At 41.6% G+C, this 16,776-nt stretch overlaps 1 protein-coding gene across 1 annotated transcript in view; it reads left to right on the top strand.

The window, feature by feature from the left end:
* The window catches only part of HEATR1 (HEAT repeat containing 1), a 39,039-nt gene that overhangs the window by 16,835 nt on the left and 5,428 nt on the right, over positions 1 to 16,776 (top strand). The window contains exons 18-38 of the mRNA XM_035108386.3: positions 20 to 191; positions 383 to 531; positions 726 to 918; positions 1,699 to 1,871; positions 2,825 to 2,992; positions 4,598 to 4,837; positions 5,031 to 5,162; positions 5,794 to 5,900; positions 7,457 to 7,600; positions 7,903 to 8,018; positions 8,230 to 8,351; positions 9,569 to 9,697; positions 10,704 to 10,937; positions 11,352 to 11,478; positions 11,951 to 12,117; positions 12,780 to 12,826; positions 13,338 to 13,461; positions 14,675 to 14,815; positions 15,138 to 15,433; positions 16,203 to 16,353; positions 16,465 to 16,623. Of these exons, the coding sequence (XP_034964277.3) occupies positions 20 to 191; positions 383 to 531; positions 726 to 918; positions 1,699 to 1,871; positions 2,825 to 2,992; positions 4,598 to 4,837; positions 5,031 to 5,162; positions 5,794 to 5,900; positions 7,457 to 7,600; positions 7,903 to 8,018; positions 8,230 to 8,351; positions 9,569 to 9,697; positions 10,704 to 10,937; positions 11,352 to 11,478; positions 11,951 to 12,117; positions 12,780 to 12,826; positions 13,338 to 13,461; positions 14,675 to 14,815; positions 15,138 to 15,433; positions 16,203 to 16,353; positions 16,465 to 16,623 (3,291 nt within the window). The remainder of the gene's footprint in view (positions 1 to 19; positions 192 to 382; positions 532 to 725; positions 919 to 1,698; positions 1,872 to 2,824; positions 2,993 to 4,597; positions 4,838 to 5,030; positions 5,163 to 5,793; positions 5,901 to 7,456; positions 7,601 to 7,902; positions 8,019 to 8,229; positions 8,352 to 9,568; positions 9,698 to 10,703; positions 10,938 to 11,351; positions 11,479 to 11,950; positions 12,118 to 12,779; positions 12,827 to 13,337; positions 13,462 to 14,674; positions 14,816 to 15,137; positions 15,434 to 16,202; positions 16,354 to 16,464; positions 16,624 to 16,776) is intronic.

Below are 16,776 nucleotides of genomic sequence, written 5' to 3'. Positions count from 1 at the left end.
GCAGTGTTTTCATTTTCAGGCATTTCTCTGCGATTTCACATCTGACAGTGACTTGCTCTTGGAGGCATTAACAACATATATACAAAAGTTAAATAATGGAGAAGCTGTGGATTTAGAAGATTCTGTCTTGCTCATCGTTTGGCTCAGAAGCTTTATTCAAGACCTGCTGCCTCCAGATTCCTTTTTGAAAGGTGAATTTTTGGTTGCAAAATAATACCATTTTTAAAAAGTCCTGTTGTAATTGCTATGCTCGTTGCAACACTGCACATTGTTTTCTAAAGAATGGATCGTGGAATGGTGACCAGTGCTAGTTTTGTGGCCTGCAGAAAGCCTTGTTCTGTTCTGATCAGTCTTTGCTCCCTGTTTCTGTGCATTCATGCAGATGAGTTGTGGTGGAACCCTGAAACTTTAAGTGAAACGAGCAAAAACTACTTACACCTGCTGTTGGAGCTCTTTGACATTCTGGTCCGTGGAGCCAGTGAGGGAATCTATGCTGATCATTTCCGTGCAATGATGAAACTTCTGTTTGAGGTAGCTTGCCCCTTCCTCCACTACCCACATCGTCCCAGCCGATTTAAATACATATATCCTAGAACTTTTTTCTGGTTTTTAGTCTAATCCATGCGCTTTTAATACATTTATTTAAAATGCTCATTTGGTCGAAGTTTTACTGTAATTTAGTTCACACATGTGCACATTCAGGACTCTCCTTTTTAAATTTGAAGGTACATTTGAAAGATCCAGAGCATGAATTCAGATTCCTCTCAGTCTTATGGACGTACAGTTACAACCTCTCAAATCAGCTGAACGTTGTGATGGATGCCGTGCAACAGACTCGGGCTTTGTACATCGGGCGCGCCATGCTTGCATCGCAGTCTGTGCAGAGGAAAAGACAATTGACATCAGCAGACTCCCCAGGTACTGTGCACTGGTCTTTTTGTCATACAGTGGTGCTTCGACTTACAAATTTAATCCGTTCCGAAGGCACCTTTGTAAGTAAAAAAATTCGTAAGTCGAAAAACGCAACTGGAAACACGATTTCCCATAGGAATGCATTGGAAACGGAAAAATCCATAAGTCGAAGCAACCCTATCTGAAAATTTGTAAGTTGGAAAAGCCCTATCTAAAACCGCCGCGGTTTTTTTCCGGATGTCGAGACATTCATAAGCGTGCGGCCATTACCCCCATTCGTAAGTCGAAAAATTCGGTTGTCGAGTCGTTCGTAAGTCGAGGTACCACTGTATTTTACAAGGCTCTCCCCCCCCCCCCCCGAAATGAGAGAAGACCTTTTGAAAATAGTTAGGCTACTGTCGTTCCTGTTAGGTAGGTAATTTAGGGGGACAAACATGGCACATAGAAACAGAGAGAACCTACAAGGAGATGTAAATTAGTCTGTGGAGGATGATTATCTGCAAGGATATTCATGCAAACCTAGCCTGTGCACTTAATTCAGGAAATGTGCTGACTGCGAAATCCTGAACAAAGGTGTTAGTTACCTATTTACTTTATTTAGGTTATTTATTTACAACTGTTCATCAGGATGCTCACAGAAAGATGGGGTGGAATGTTTCTAAAATGCAGCAATTGGCTAGACAAATGAGATTTCTAATTTCAATGGAAAGTTTGTTAGCAAGTTGTTGATGTTTTAACAATTGTTAGCCATCATTTTTTTAACTCTTTATTTTTCTCCCTTTCCAGTGATCATAGCTTTGCTGATCAATTTGGGAAGTCCTGTGAGCGAAGTCAGAAGAGCTGCTGTAAACTGCCTTCATTCTTTAAGTGGAATAAAAGAATCTGCATTTCATCATATCATTCATAATTTAATGCAGAAAGCTGAGGAGATAATATCTGACCAAAATTACATAATCCAGGTAAGCCTCAGGGGCAAAATACTGTGCTACCCGTTTTGAATCAGATATTCGCCATACTTGTTTGTCTCCCAGTGATTCCGGAAGTGGATGATCTTGCCATTACCAGGATAGAGAAGGTTATAGATGACAGTAGCCACATTTGAATGATCAAATGTCAGCTTAATAAGATGAGACATGTGTGAGGTTTTTTGCATCCACATTTGGGCCCCTTACTTCTGCTTTGAGAATCAAGCCAGGAAGCTACAGCTAGCCATAGGTGACTGTTGCATCCAAAATAGGAAACTACGGTGACTGGCTTCCAAACAGCGAGAATAAGAAGTGATGGTTAAAGTTGGCTCCTGCTTCCTGTTTAAGAAGTGGAAACAATGGTTAACAGGAGCTTCCTCACATGGAGGGAGGAGTAAAGTGGGAGTAAAGGGATTGCATTAAGGGTTCATAAACATGGTACATGTCTCAGTTTATTAAGCCAAGGTTTGATTGTCCAGATAATTTAGGTAGTGTCCGACTTTCTCATTGAGGAGTTTTATGCTTTTATCCAGCATTCCTACAGAGGCTCTGGTCTCTGTCTGGGCCCCCAATGAGCTGCACCTAGTTGCTGACCCAGTATCCTGAGGAACTGAGGAGGATGAAATGGCAAAGTAGGCATCTAGGGTGCAGGTGGCAGAAAACACATAACGACTGACTGGAGGCTGGTGTGAGCCCATTTGCAATCTTATTCTGTGGCAGCATTGTCAGCTACAACAATATACTTCTCTATCACCATTCCATCTGCTCAGTAGCATCTGATGGTGAAGGAGTCTTGGGAAAAGTGCTTCCCAGTCTCAAACATTCCATTTGGGGGCAAGGTGGCTGGTGTCCAGACTACTCAGAACCATGTTGGGTGATACTGATTATACAGCTATTGTGCTGAATAGCTCCTGGATGCCTTCCCCTCCTTTTGTTTTATAATTTAGTGCCTTCAGAATTTGTTTGAAGTACAACAAACTCAACACAAGCAAAAGATGACGCAGCAGAAGTTGTCAGAAGCACTGGAAGCATTACTTAAGTGTGTACAAACCACCAACTGTCCTTCATACATTGCAAGGAACCTGATGAAAATTCTTCATGAAGTCAACGGCAAGGTGTGTGGAATGCATTATGTCAAGCTTTTGAAAATGTGCTTGCCCATCTGGAAGCATTTTGTTGCGGAGTGGGACCTTGCTGTTCCTAAACTAAATCATGCCTTACATTATTTTGTTCCACAAAGCCAAAGAGTATTTTAAAAAAGAAAATATCAAAACAGAGCTAGTGATTTGTCTGGAATAGAGAAAACATGTAGGAATAACTCAGTTGGATTTAATAAGAGGGAAAGCAAACTAAAGAGGAAAACAATAGTAAGGGAAGCGATATATTGGCGATTGGAAGCCAATTTTAATCTAAAATGAATGGATTTTATGGAGATAGGCCCATGTGTTAAGATCTGATCTGGGGATAATTTTCTTTTTTTGTTATGTTATATTATGTTATGTTATGTTATGTTTGTCTAAGTTGATCTTGTATATTATTTGTAGTTTGATTAATTTAATCTATTTAGATCAACCTTGATTTGTTTATTTATGTTGATTAATTTATGTTGGGTGGCTTAAATATGCAGTTATGTTACTTATGTTACTTTTGTTATGCTATGTTATTTAAGTTGCTAAGTTATCTTATGTTATTAAGTTACTTTAAATTTTCTGGTGTGTGTATACCTTTTTAAAACTTTCTAATAAAGTCTATATTAAAAAAAATTAAAAAAAAATATTTTGTTCCACAAAGCCAATTTAGATGTGCACATTTCAGCTACAGTCAAACCTCGGTTCCCAAATGGCTCCATTTTCGAATGTTTTGGCTCCCTAATGCCGAAAACCCGGAAATAAATGCTCCAGTTTTCAAATGTTTTTTCGGGAGCCAAGCATCCGGCACAGCTTCCGATTCAATGCAGGAAGCTCTTGCAACCAATTGGAAGCTGCACCTTGGTTGTCGAACGTTTCAGAAGCTGAATGGGCTTCCAGAAAGGATTGCGTTCTACAACCGAGGTTTGACTGTAAATGCAAATTTTGCATTCTAAACTAAGATGTAGAAATATGGAGGGGGGGATGGGAGCTAAGATTTGTTCTGTCTGTTCCTGCAACTCCTGTATTAGTACCTCAAATCACTGTGTGGTGAACTGTGATGCTCCTTTGGAGGTGCCCTTTACATTGCAAATTAAAATCCAAAGAATGGAAATTAGGCTCTGGGTGTGTGCTTCTCATTTTTCCAACAGTTTGCCAAATATGCCAAACTGAAGCAAATGTAGCAAGGGAATAACACATGTATAACTCTTTTGGGATCAAGCCAACCATGACTCTCTTCTGAACTTTTCTCTGGGGTCACCAGCATGGCACCCCTGGGCCCATATGTGCACTCAGAGACCTCTCTTACACCCACAGGGTCACCTCCACCTGCTGAAATAAGCCTTGAAAGAAACATTCTATTGTAGCCAACATAATAGGCTGAGTGGGGTGGCCGAAGAGGTGTCCATGGGAGTTTCTTCGTTTTGAAGATGTTTCCATGGGCCCAAAAGGGTCGGTGACCCATAAATATTTTGAATACTTTGCCTTTCGGGTGCTTCCGTTGCACGACTCTATACCTTTCGAATGTAAAATATATATTTCTGAATGCTTGTTAAAGAGAGAGTTGATCCTGAACGCCTTTTCTACTTTCAGGTAGTGCTTTCTCACCTGCTGCCTGTCCTGGATCGATTATTGGAGAAAGCTCTTAAGGGATCGGAGGGGATGTTAAAAGATGAAGCTCTTCTTCTGCATCTCATCCTTGGGAAGTACAATGAGCATTCAGCTGCCCTGCTTTGCACAAATCAGCACTGTCTGGATTTGTTCATCAAAGCTCTGCACGTCTCACAGGAAATCTACAAAGGATTGACTTTCCAGATTAGAGCTCTTGGGCAGGTGAGAGAGGAGCTGATTGAGAGTCCCTGTAGTTCTTCCCAGTGGAATTCAGTATGTTGAACCCCTATTTACCAACAAAAGGTACCCACATCTGTAAAGCGGGAATAGCACTGATCCTTTTCTTTCAGGATGTGAGCAAAATGCATACAAAAGAATGTTTTTACACAAATTATGCTCTTTTTGTCATTTCTAGATTACAAAACCATTCTTTGCCGCATTGCCAGATGGGAAGGTTCAGCAAAAGTTATTGGGAGTTTTGTTTGATTTACTGCTAAACTGCAAAAATCCACTTTGTGCACAGACAATCGGCAGTGTTTTTAAAGGGGTAAGGTGGTCTTAATGTCTTGGGATAATGAGAGTATCCTCTTGCTATTTGGAATTAGTCTATATACAATCATGATAGGATGATTGTGTTTACACTGTATAAATTGCATATTGAGTTGCTCTCAACTTGATGCTGCATGAAAACTAACCAATGCATGAGTGCCAAATTATGAGATCAAAAGCATGGAACAGTCATTAGAACATGTGCATATGTGATAAAGTTAAAAATAATATTGCGGGGAAGTTTTTCATAGCAGTTTCTCATTTCAAAGCAAATAAATATAAATGTATTTAACAAAGTTGCTGTTTCCATATAAGTATGTAGTTCTTTGGTTGTCTTTGAGTTGTGCTCAAAGAGAAAATCTTTTTTCCTTTTTTTTAATTAAAAAAACCCATGCTTTTAACTAATTTTCAAAAAGAACATAAAAATATATTCCCCACCTCTATAACAAGTGCCTTCCTCCCTGCCTCCCTTCCCCAAAATGCAAAGTCTTACGGGGGAACATTATTCAAAATTTGTAAGTGTGAGTCTGGTGGATGCCACTTCACTTTGTGTTCTCTTGAGTATGTGATGAAGGGATACCATGTCTCTATAAAATCATCCAAATATTTCTTCCTTGTATAATGTTTAGATTTCAGTTAATGCTGAGCAAGTTAGCGTGGAATTGGAACCTTTACCGAAACCTAAGAATGTGGCTACTGTTCACCAGACAAGAAGGCAGAAGATGCAGCAGCAGAGGTACAGGGCAATAGAACACGTAAAAGCCCTTTCAAATCTGTGTGCATTCATGAATTAAAATGATTAAAATTAAGAATAATTTATCAATCACCTTCTACACAGTTATCACCAGGCAATGTGCAGTAAATGCAGCAAAAAACAGCTGAACTAAAACAAAATAGATGTTCATGGCAATGATCCATTTATCTAGCAAGGAAAGCCCATCAGAACAAATATGTCTTCTATTCATAGCTGCCAAGTTATCCCTTATTTTAAGGGATTTTCCCTTATGCTGAATAGGCTTCCTCGCGAGAAAAGGGAAAACTTGGCAGCTATGCTTCTATTGTTTCTGGAAACAGGCAGTAGGTGCCTCCTGAATCTCAGCAGGATTGGGGGCATTGGGCCAAGATTGACTCATTGAGATGGTCCTTGCATTGATGCTGAGGCTGCTCTGTGTCTTGCCTCTCCTAGCCAAATAGCCTCATCAAAGCAGCTGATGAATTCCATGCAAGCGTGGCAGTCCTGAAACTGAAAAATAGCACATATATCCAGGGATATTACTGAGCAGGGCAAATCATTCACATGAGACATTAATTTGTAAGATTAAACATGTAGTCATTCCTTTGTGTTTATGTGTTGGGGAGTGGGGCTGAATTGATGCCCAGGGTTGACTGTCAGCTGAAAGGTCAGCTGATCTGTGCCAGGATCAAGTCAAAACAGCAGGGATGGCTTGAAGAAAGGAGTCTGTGCTTCCTTCCCTCGGCTTCCCTTTTTCTCTGTGACTGTGAGGGCTACAATCACTACCTGAGATCTGAAGAGCAGCAGAGTAGACAGGGAAGACTGTATTGGGTTATATGAAGTAATGATCTGATCTAGTTTAAAGTAGCTTCGTTCATTAACTTTTTCAAACACTGATGTTGAAGTTGCCTTTTAACTGACCTTTCCTAAAGTATACAGTCATACCTTGGTTTTTGAACAGCTTCGTTTATGAACATCGCAGAACTCAAACGTCGCAAACCCGGAAGAAGGTGTTCCAGTTTGCGAACTTTGCCTCGGAAGAACGAACATCCGGCATGGCTTCCGATTGGCTGCAGGACGCTCCTGCGGCCAATCGGTAGCCGTGCTTTGGTTCCTGAACGTTTTGGAAGTCGAATGGAGTTCTGGAACGCATTCTGTTCAAAAACCAAGGTACAACTGTACATTTAACCGGCAAGCTTGTCCAGTTGTCTTTCTTCCCATCTGTGGCCCATCTGCTTTTTGAGATTATTTACATTGCTCACTTAGATTCATTTAGTAAGACGATAAGTGCTGAGAATCTGGGCAGAACCTTCACTGTAGTGTCCCCAACCTAATAGGGCTGATTAACGTTTTTTAGATACTGTGAACCCTTTTCTATCATGCAGGCATCCAGTCCGGTCTCGATTACAAAGAAGTTTCGCTTTGGTGTGCTAGTTCTTCTTCATGGACCATTATTGTATTTTATATAGGTTTTCATTCAGAGAAACAGTTTCTTTTAAAATTGATGGGCTAAGCTTCTCTAAATGGAAGTAAATCTCTTCTTTTTCTCCATCCTTCAGAAAAGTTCAGGACCAGGAATGTGGACAAGAAGAAAGCAGTATGAACTGGCACAGAGTCACGCTTATCCTGGAATTGCTGCAACACAAGAAGAAGCTCAAACATCCTCAAGCACTGATACCTACTCTCTTCAGCTTGCTGGCTAGGTAATGAGGTTTTACTTCAGAGGGCGGCAGGACCATCATGGGGGACCATCCAGCCCTTACATGTGAGAACCTCTTAGCACCAGAACGTCCCCACATGCCACCCCACTATGGAGACTGGCCAGAAAAATAAAGGGGCCTGATGGAGATTCTCTACATCGCCCCCTGTCATGGATGTGTCCCAAACCAGTATATATATATACCTGGTGACTCAGCAGCTGTCAAATAGCCACCTTCTGATCGCTACCCTACGAATACTGTTTTTTCTCCAGCATTGCTTTTTAACTGTCTTTCTCAATTACCAGATGCCTGGAACCTTCTGCAGAACATGAAAACCTGGAATACACAAAGCAGCTAGTACTTGGTGGTCTGTTGAACATTTGTCAGAAACTGTCCCCAGGTGGTACCAGGATAAAAGCAGGTAAAGCAAAAAGACGTTTAGTTTTTGATCCTGTGTATGAACGCTTGCCCCAGGCTTTATATGCATTTATGCCTTTTTTTAAAAATAAAATAAAAAAGGCGGTTAGTATGAAAACAGCATATATTGGCATGTTACCATAAGTATAACAAAGCTTGTTTCTAATATTGAATTAAGCCTGGCTGTGCTTTCAGTCTTTGCTTTGCTTTTCGAGGTATCCTTGATGAAGAGAAGTTCAATGTCGAGCTGGTAGTCCAGTGCATCCGGGTTTCAGAGATGCCTCAGACTCATCACCATGCTTTGCTCTTGCTGGGTGCAGCTGCAGGAATGTTTCCTGTGAGTACAGGCTCTGCCTTTTTCCTCCTCCTTCTCATGGCTGTTACCAGGGAATGGAATTGAAATTGGTTTCTAAGAAGAAGCAAGACTTCCCCACCCCCTTTTAAGATAGTCTTCTGGTGTTCCTTTGTGCATTGATTCAAAATCTGATCTCTTTCCTGATCCATTCCTATGCTTGAAACAGCTTCCCATTTTTGCTTTTCAAGCTGCCTCCTTCTCAAATCCGATGTCATTGTCACAGCCTTCTTTGGACCATTCTGGCCTCCCCAAACCTCACTCTCCTCTACCCCCGTATTCCATCAATCCCTGAATTCTCCCAGAATCATTGTTTTTGTTTCTGCACAGAGACTTGTCACTTCTCTGTTCTGAATAGCACTTGCCTCCTAATGATGCAGTGTTGAAGAGCTACTTTTGCTTTCTTTAGCTTCATAAGAAATGCTGTCCTCCTCTCACAGCAGCAAGAAACTCAGCAAGCCTTGTATTGGTAGATGGGAGGGCCCATCTCTATGCCACATATTTCTGTGTTTACCCAGCAGCACCTATGGTGTTTTTTTTTTTTTTTAAAGAAATGCAGAGACTTTTGCTGCCAAGATAGGTTCACTGTCCTGCTACGGAGTGTGATGGGTTGTGCAAATGTAGGAAAAGATGGCCAGTTCTCATAAAGCCATTTGGAACCACACACTTAATTTTTCAGTGGAAAGGAAGGAGTAACTGTTCATGAGATGGTGTTAATTTCCTTCATGAGCATAAATCACCCCATGGATGAGCTAATCACAGGTGCAAGGTCAGTCGGTCTAGTTGCTATGGTAAATAGCCTAGTGCCCTGACTATATCTGTGATTAATGTATGTCAGCTCAGTAGTGTTTGTTGCTGTGAGTTGGAGTCTGTTTCTTGTTACGTCTTGAGTTTCTGGGGTTTATTTGGAGCAACTGATACTTTGTACTTGTATATATCTGCATCTGTGAAAGCCCACAAACTGTATATGGTTACATCTATAACTGTTTTACTTAGCCTTATCTTCCGCAACAGTAAACTATCTGAACCTTTCTCTCCTTTCATGTGGTGACTGGTACCGGGAGCAACTTCCACTGCATGTCTCTCTCACCTAAGATTCCCACCATTTTTAACTGCAAAACAAAAGTGTATTTCAGGAATGAATACTTGAAAAATAAATAAATTCTGATGTGTTGTGTGAGTGACTGATTTCTCTTCTCCAGGGTAAAGTGCTGCACAACATCATGCCCATTTTTACCTTCATGGGGGCAAATGTCATGCGACTGGATGATGCTTACAGTTTCCAGGTGATTAATAAGACAGTGAAGATGGTCATTCCTGCTCTTATACAGGTGAGCTAATTCAAATCTGGGAATGGGTCACTGAAATACCTTAAGAAATATCTTGCTGGTTAACTTTCCATTAAAAATTATTTAGTACAGTTTTCCATATTTGATATAGACCCCCCCCCCAAAAAAAACCCATTTTCGATAGAATCAGTAAAAAAAAATATGGTGCTGAATGTAGTTTTAGTGTTTAAGTTTTCTGTGGTAGTCAACCCAGAATAAAATTTTACATGGTACAATTATTGTACATGGTACAAGAATGGAGGAACTGTGCAGCCAGAGGGTAGATTATTCTTGATAAAAAGGATAGTGGTGGTTAAGTAGCACTGGGCAAGTAACTTCAGGAAAACAATACATTGCAGTGTTCATATTAGAACTTTGTTTCCAGTGATTCACTCTTTATGTCTTTAGGTGGCTACCGGTACCTAGTCTAACCTAATCCAAACATCTTGCAAAAGTGGAACTCAAAAAATAACTGTTACTAGAAAAACCATCTTCTGGCTTGAAATTGTGCTGAGCCTTTTGCCCTGCAAGTCCTCTCTGAAGGTTCTGTATTTTCCCAGTGCAAGAGAAACATTAGGGGTAGTCAATGGGGTGCCCTCCAGGTGTTGTGAGTGGTCAGGTATGATGGGAATTGTAGTCCAACTGATCTGGAGAGCAAGACCAAGTTGGCTACGCCTGTACAGTCAAGTGCACCTGGGTATTCAACAAGCTATATCATTCTCTCGAGTCTTGGATCAGGCCTGACTTCCCTTCTCCTACTGGCTTCTTGCCTACAGGACCATTAGCACAAACAATCACACTGATGCCTTTTTTAAATGGACAAGCCCTACTCCAGGTCTTTTTGAACATGAACAGATATTGAATTATTCCTGCTGCAATTGCAACTTGGGGTTTTCCTTTGTGTTTTGGGAAGGGTTCTGCCTGGTTTTTCTATGGCTTACAGCCAAATGCTGTTCAGGTTGCAGTTTGTACGTACAACATGTTAATTCTTTAAATGTTTCCTTTGTAGGCCGAGGAGGATGGCGGTTCTTCAGAAACTGCAGGGAATGTGGAAGGGGTGGTGGTTAAAGTAATCCGCGTGTTTGTGGATGCTTTGCCTCACGTGCCTGAGCATCGGCGCCTCCCGATCCTAGAGCAGCTGATAAGCACTTTGGGAGGGGAGCGGTTTCTCTGGATTCTTCTCGTGTTGCTGTTCGAACAGCATGTGACAAAATCTGTGGCTGCAGTAGCCAATGGGGAGAAGGTAAGAGGTGTCTTCTGCTGCGCATTATTTGTTTAAAACCTTGATCGTCTGAAGGGGCGGTACTGGTGGCCCCTTGTGCCAAGCCTTTAGTGTGACAGTCTCTTCCCTATGGAACTCCTTGCCAATAGAAATCTGGCAGCAGGTCAGCCCTGCTTCCTTTTAGACATTGTGCAACTCTGTTGTCCAGAACAGGCCTTCAGAACTTAGGGGGGAAATTATCAGCCAGTTTTGTTGATATGCTATTGATGCTTTTGCTGACATGATTATTGTAGAAGGGTTATGTTTTTGTGTCGTATATACTGTGTGGGTTTTTTTTTAGTGGAAGTGGTGTGGGTGGCTAATTCCTTTTTTTAAATAATGCAAGTTTTCTCCCTTACTAATCTTCTCCCACCCGAAATCTTCTTAATTATATAGGACACTGTTTTGGAGACTGATACGGAATTCTGGATTTCCGTATGCTGCGAATTTAGCGTAATCCAACAGTTACAGAGTTTGATGAAAGTCCTGGGCTATTTAACAAAGCTGCCAGAGAACAAAGAAGGTAATTGCGCTGGGGGGGGGGAATGGGACACCTTCCACGCCTCTTGCCTAAATACAGTCCACTTGGGCAGAACCATTGGATTGAAACCAGATGCAAGTATTCCTACTGACACTGTTCATAATCATAAACTCACAGCTCAATCCCATGAAGTGGTGAGATTGACTCTGTTGTCTACCACATCCAAAGCCCTGTCTGTTCATACTGCCACCACCACCCTGTACTTTACAAAGAACCCTCACCGTCCCAGTGTACACCCAGATAAGAGTTAAGCAAATAAAACATACATATCTCAATTTTCAGAATTAATTCATATTACAAAACAGCTTTTCAAGTTGCACATATTTTTTTCCCAAAAGTGTTAACTCTATGCCCTGCCTCCTAGTGAGACCTTTTAATCTAGAATTTATAGGGATGTTAAAACTCATTTTCTTGTTTTGGAAAAATCAATGCTATTTGCTGTATACTTTCACAGAGGACCCTGGGCAAAAGAAATCGAGGCTCCCCAAGAAAAAACCACAGAGGCAGGAAACTGAGCTCTTTGATGTAGAGTCTCACTCTGGCAAACAGCTGAGGCACTTCAAATTCCTGTCCATCTCCTTCATGTCACAGCTCCTGGCTTCACACAATTTTGTAAAAATGGTAAGGCCCGCAGATCTTTCGAAGGGCTTTCTGTGGTTCCTTTTCCAGTTGTGGATTTGCATGTAATCAATATCATTTTCTGTGAAACTCACAGAAATGTTTTCCCCCTCTTGACTGCAGCTTCAAATTCAGTGTTTGCTGGTAGGAACTGGAAGTGTACCTTGGACATTGTGCACAAAATAAATTCAGTAGTTATGCCTTACTTGGCTATAAGCAAGGACTGCTTACATAAAGAAAAAACGACAATAATAGGGGGGTTTCTGGCTGGATGTCTTGGAAAAGGAGGTCAGGAACCCAAGCAAGGCACATACAGTGGGGAAGAATTCAATGTAGCGCTATGGCAGTTGTTCCATTGCATTTCAGCTTGCTAGATGGAACAATTCCCCTTCTCCCCCCCCCCCTACCAACAAGCTGTTCTGGAGGTTCTGCCGACACACACCCTGACCAATTTGGGGAGTGTGCAGAGAGGAGACATCCTTGCACAGGTTTCTGCTAGCAGGACTCGTTCATTGATTCTGGCCCAGTGGTCTTCCCCTCTAATTTTATCAGCTGTACATATTGTGAAATAGCTCAAAGGGAACCTCATTAAAATGACTTGTGCAGCAGATCTTTTTTATTTCCGCTAGCATGTTGATAATTTCCCTCCCTTCTTTATCACCTAGGTGGTTGAATGTGAAGACGCTGAGGAGTTAAAGGTCTTTGAGCAAAGGTACATTTTGTTTTCCCTTTGGGTGCAAATATAACCACAGGTGTATAAAAGTAGGCAACTCTTAAGTGAGTTTTTGGCTGTGATACTGTTAACATTACTCCCTCTAGGCCTCCTCCTTTCCCAGGCCCATATATGCTTCTACTAAATGACCTGAAACTATAGTTGGTTGGGTAATGGAACATGGAATGAATTTTGTGCCACCGTTAGGAAAAGAATAAATATGGAAATTTTATTTTTAAAGTTGAGTAACGAGTACATTTTAAAAATACTGTTAGCATGATGTTCAACTTTTTCTCTTTGGCCATGAAGGACTGGAAGCTTAATTTTTTTTTGCTGTGATTGTCCTTTGGTTTTCATAGTATATATAATTAACCACCATAATTCAGTTCTGTTGCCTTTCTCCTCTAAGGGGAGCTGAAACAGCAAAAGCCCCAGCTGAATTTCCTTCCTCCGAATGAAGAGATTGTATTTGCTCATGGTGATCAGTAACTCACTATTGTTGTTTATCCAGATTGTTGGAAGAAGTTCTTTGCTACATCAATGCTGTGGCACAATCAGTGGAAAAAAATGCCGACACGCAAACAGCAAAATTCTGGAGGGCTCTGCTCAATAAGTCCTATGATGTTCTGGATAAGGTAAGTTTCTTTGGTTGTCGGCGATGCTGATGTGAGCTGTCATGCAAACCGAGCAAACATCTTTGTTGCTTAAAGCGTTTAGAAATCAGACTATTTTGAGTCCAGCAGATTTGCTGGTGAACCTAATTTCAGTCCGATTTATTTGTACGAAGGAGTTATAGCAGCCCTTCAAAAACTAGGTCTCGGCAGCTTACACATCACAACAAAAGCAATGCAGATAAGAACAGTACACAGAAATTACAATGGCAATGGCAAAACAGCATTAAAACCAGGGTGGTATCCACCCTCTGTCCCATTTGCTGACAGACTGTTGGTGGAATGGGGAGGGAGGCCACTTTTAGGAATTCTTCCTCCCTGCCCTCCTGCAGCCCCCTCCACACCCTCCCAAATCTGCTTTGGAGGGTCTCTCCAACCCCCTGGAACAGATTTAGAGTGGCAGGATCCTCCCTCTATTGCTTCTTATGCACCATGGAACCTATGGAAATCTAAAATTGTCAGAAGTGTCCAGGAAAGTGACTGACTCCCTCATCCTGTCCTCCACAGAGGAAGCAAATGCTTTGCTGTCTCCAGCTTAGGTGTAAAAGAAGCCAGTAAGGGGACATGGAGAATTTTATTTTTCTGCAAGTATTTATTCATCGGCCAAATAAGCCATTGAACTGGTGCACATGGTAAAAGTAGAATCAGACACAGAGAACAAAAAAAAATCAATTCAACAAACTAAAACAACGAAACCATCCATACAAACTTTTAAAACTATTTTGTCACATCGGAAAGTGATCTTCCATAAGTGGCAAGGAAGTAACACTTTGGTGAAAGCATCCCGAAACAAAAATGTATTCAGTAGGCACCTAAACATCATCACACTGCGTGCCAATCTGATTCATCTGATCTTGTCTACAGAAAAAAGACCATTTTTATGCCAAAGTATCGTGAACAATATTCAATGTATTGCTTGTTTTTTTTATTTGTTTGTTTGTTTAGTTGTCAAGTGGTGATGGATATTTGTTTATTTTCGTATTTCTCTTTTTTTGTGATGTATTAAAGTGAAAAAAAAGACTCATCTGATCTCAGGGGGTTGGTGTAGCAACACTTAAAAAGTAAGGAGGAACCCTGTTTTTCCTAGTTTTTTTCCATAATGAAAGCAGTCCAGACACCTATGGGAACTTCCTTTTTTTGGTATGGTACATTTCACTGCTACTTTCTTTCTTTCTAGGTCAACGCCTTGATGCCAACGGAAACCTTCATCCCCGTCATCCAAGGCCTGATGACCAACCAGCTGCCTTCTGTGAGACGTAAAGCAATGGACCTCTTGAACAATAAGCTGCAACAACGCACACAGTGGCCGCAATCACAAGTAACCCCCATTCTTCTCACTGTTTCTTTTCCCGCTTACCATAGGAATTTGCTGTCTCAAATAACCAAATCCCCTCCCTACCCCTGTGCTTTTAAAAATGGCATAAAGAGGAAGAGGGTCAAGGATTCGGAGAAAAGCATTTCACAGGCCTTGTAAGGGAAAGGAAAGATGTTTGTGTATAGTGTGACTTTGTGTTTGGCTTTGAAAGTGGGATGTTTACATTGCCAGTCCATCCTTTATTTGTGCCTTTGGAGCAATGATATCTTACTTGGCACTGAAATCCTAGTCAATATTCATTTGCCTGCCTAATTCTGTTTTTCAGGTTGAGCTGCTGTTAGAATTGGTTCCCCATCTTCTCGCAGTTGTGCAGCATGATACAAGGGAGGCCAGCGGGGAGCCAGAGCAGGCGATCAACAGGCAGACGGCGTTGTTCAGCCTAAAGCTGCTTTGCAAGGCTTTCGGCCCAGAAAGGCACGAGCCATTTGTGTCTGTGCTGAAAACCGCCATCGATGTGATTTCTTCAGAAAGGAAAGAAAGAAACGTCGTGGGAAGTGCTTTGCTCTGTGCAGCTGAGGTCACCTGTGTGCTTAAAGCACAGGCCATACCTCACCTACCAAGGTAGCAATTCGAACTTGTACAGTAAATAATGCATCTAGCGTTTATATAGGACTTTAGAATATTCAAAACCTATTATGTCCATTATTTCAGTAATATTTGAAGGAGCCCTGCAAGGTAGGCCAGGGAATTTTATGCTCATATTGCAGACAGGTAAAGGTAAAGGGACCCCTGACCATTAGGTCCAGTCGCAGACAACTCTGGGGTTGCAGGGCTCATCTCGCTTTACTGGCCGAGGGAGCCGGGGTACAGCTTCCGGGTCATGTGGCCAGCATGACAAAGCCGCTTCTGGCGAACCAGAGCAGCACACGGAAACACAGTTTACCTTCCCACTGTAGCGGTACCTATTTATCTACTTGCACTTTGACGTGCTTTCGAACTGCTAGGTTGGCAGGAGCTGGGACTGAGCAACGGGAGCTCACCCTGTTGCGGGGAGTCAAACCGCCAACCTTCTGATCGGCAAGCCCTATGCTCAGTGGTTTAACCCACAGCGCCACCCGCATATTGCAGATACTTGAGCTTAAAAGCTGAGAGTAATGACAGATAGGGATGACTGAAGCACAATTTGACTTGGGGACAAAATTTAGTAATTGCATGGCAACTTATAAGTCTGTCAGCATCTGGGAACCCAAAGTTGAATAACTCTGCTTTTAAAACGGTCTGTGGAGAAATATATTTGAGTTGAAAACTGTAGAAGGATCGTAATTTTTTTTTCAGGAGAGCAACCTGTTTGGAAATGAGTGAATTAATCTTCTCTATACGTTACTTACAGGCTAATGCCAGCATTGCTGAAAATACTAAAACACAAAAAGGAGTTGGTTGCCAGTGAAATTTACTTGCTTAGCTCTGTGACGGCTCTATTGAAGGTTGTGGAAACCTTGCCATGCTTTCTCAGTCCGTATCTCCAGGATATTTTGCTGCAGGTGGGTCTTCTGTTTTTCTTCAGTTCATGAGGAATTATGAACTGCTCAAGCAACACCATCTGTGCTGCTTCTCTGGCAGCTAATTAGTTCTGTACATTTGCTGCCTGTTAGGTGGTCCGTTTGGAAAGAATTGCCGTTGAAATGGGCCCTTCATCTCAAGTTAATCTACGCGTGACATCTCTGAAAAACACCCTGGCAATGACACTTCCACCAAGAGTCCTTCTGCCAGCAGTTACGAAATGTTATGGTGAAATTGCGATTGTTTCTAAGGTTAGATGTGTTCTGCTTCTTCACTTAAGTAAATGATGATGATGATGATTTATTAAATTCGTATGCCACCCTTCATCCATAGATCTCAGGGCATTCACAACATAAAACTTACAAACTTAGACATATTTTATATTACACCAAATAACTGTTTTA

Source organism: Zootoca vivipara, chromosome 3, assembly GCF_965207765.1.
Source record: "Zootoca vivipara chromosome 3, rZooViv2.hap1.1, whole genome shotgun sequence".
NCBI classification, from domain to species: Eukaryota; Metazoa; Chordata; class Lepidosauria; order Squamata; family Lacertidae; genus Zootoca; species Zootoca vivipara.
Note: the sequence above shows the minus strand (reverse complement) of the source record. Positions and strands in the feature narration are given on the sequence as shown.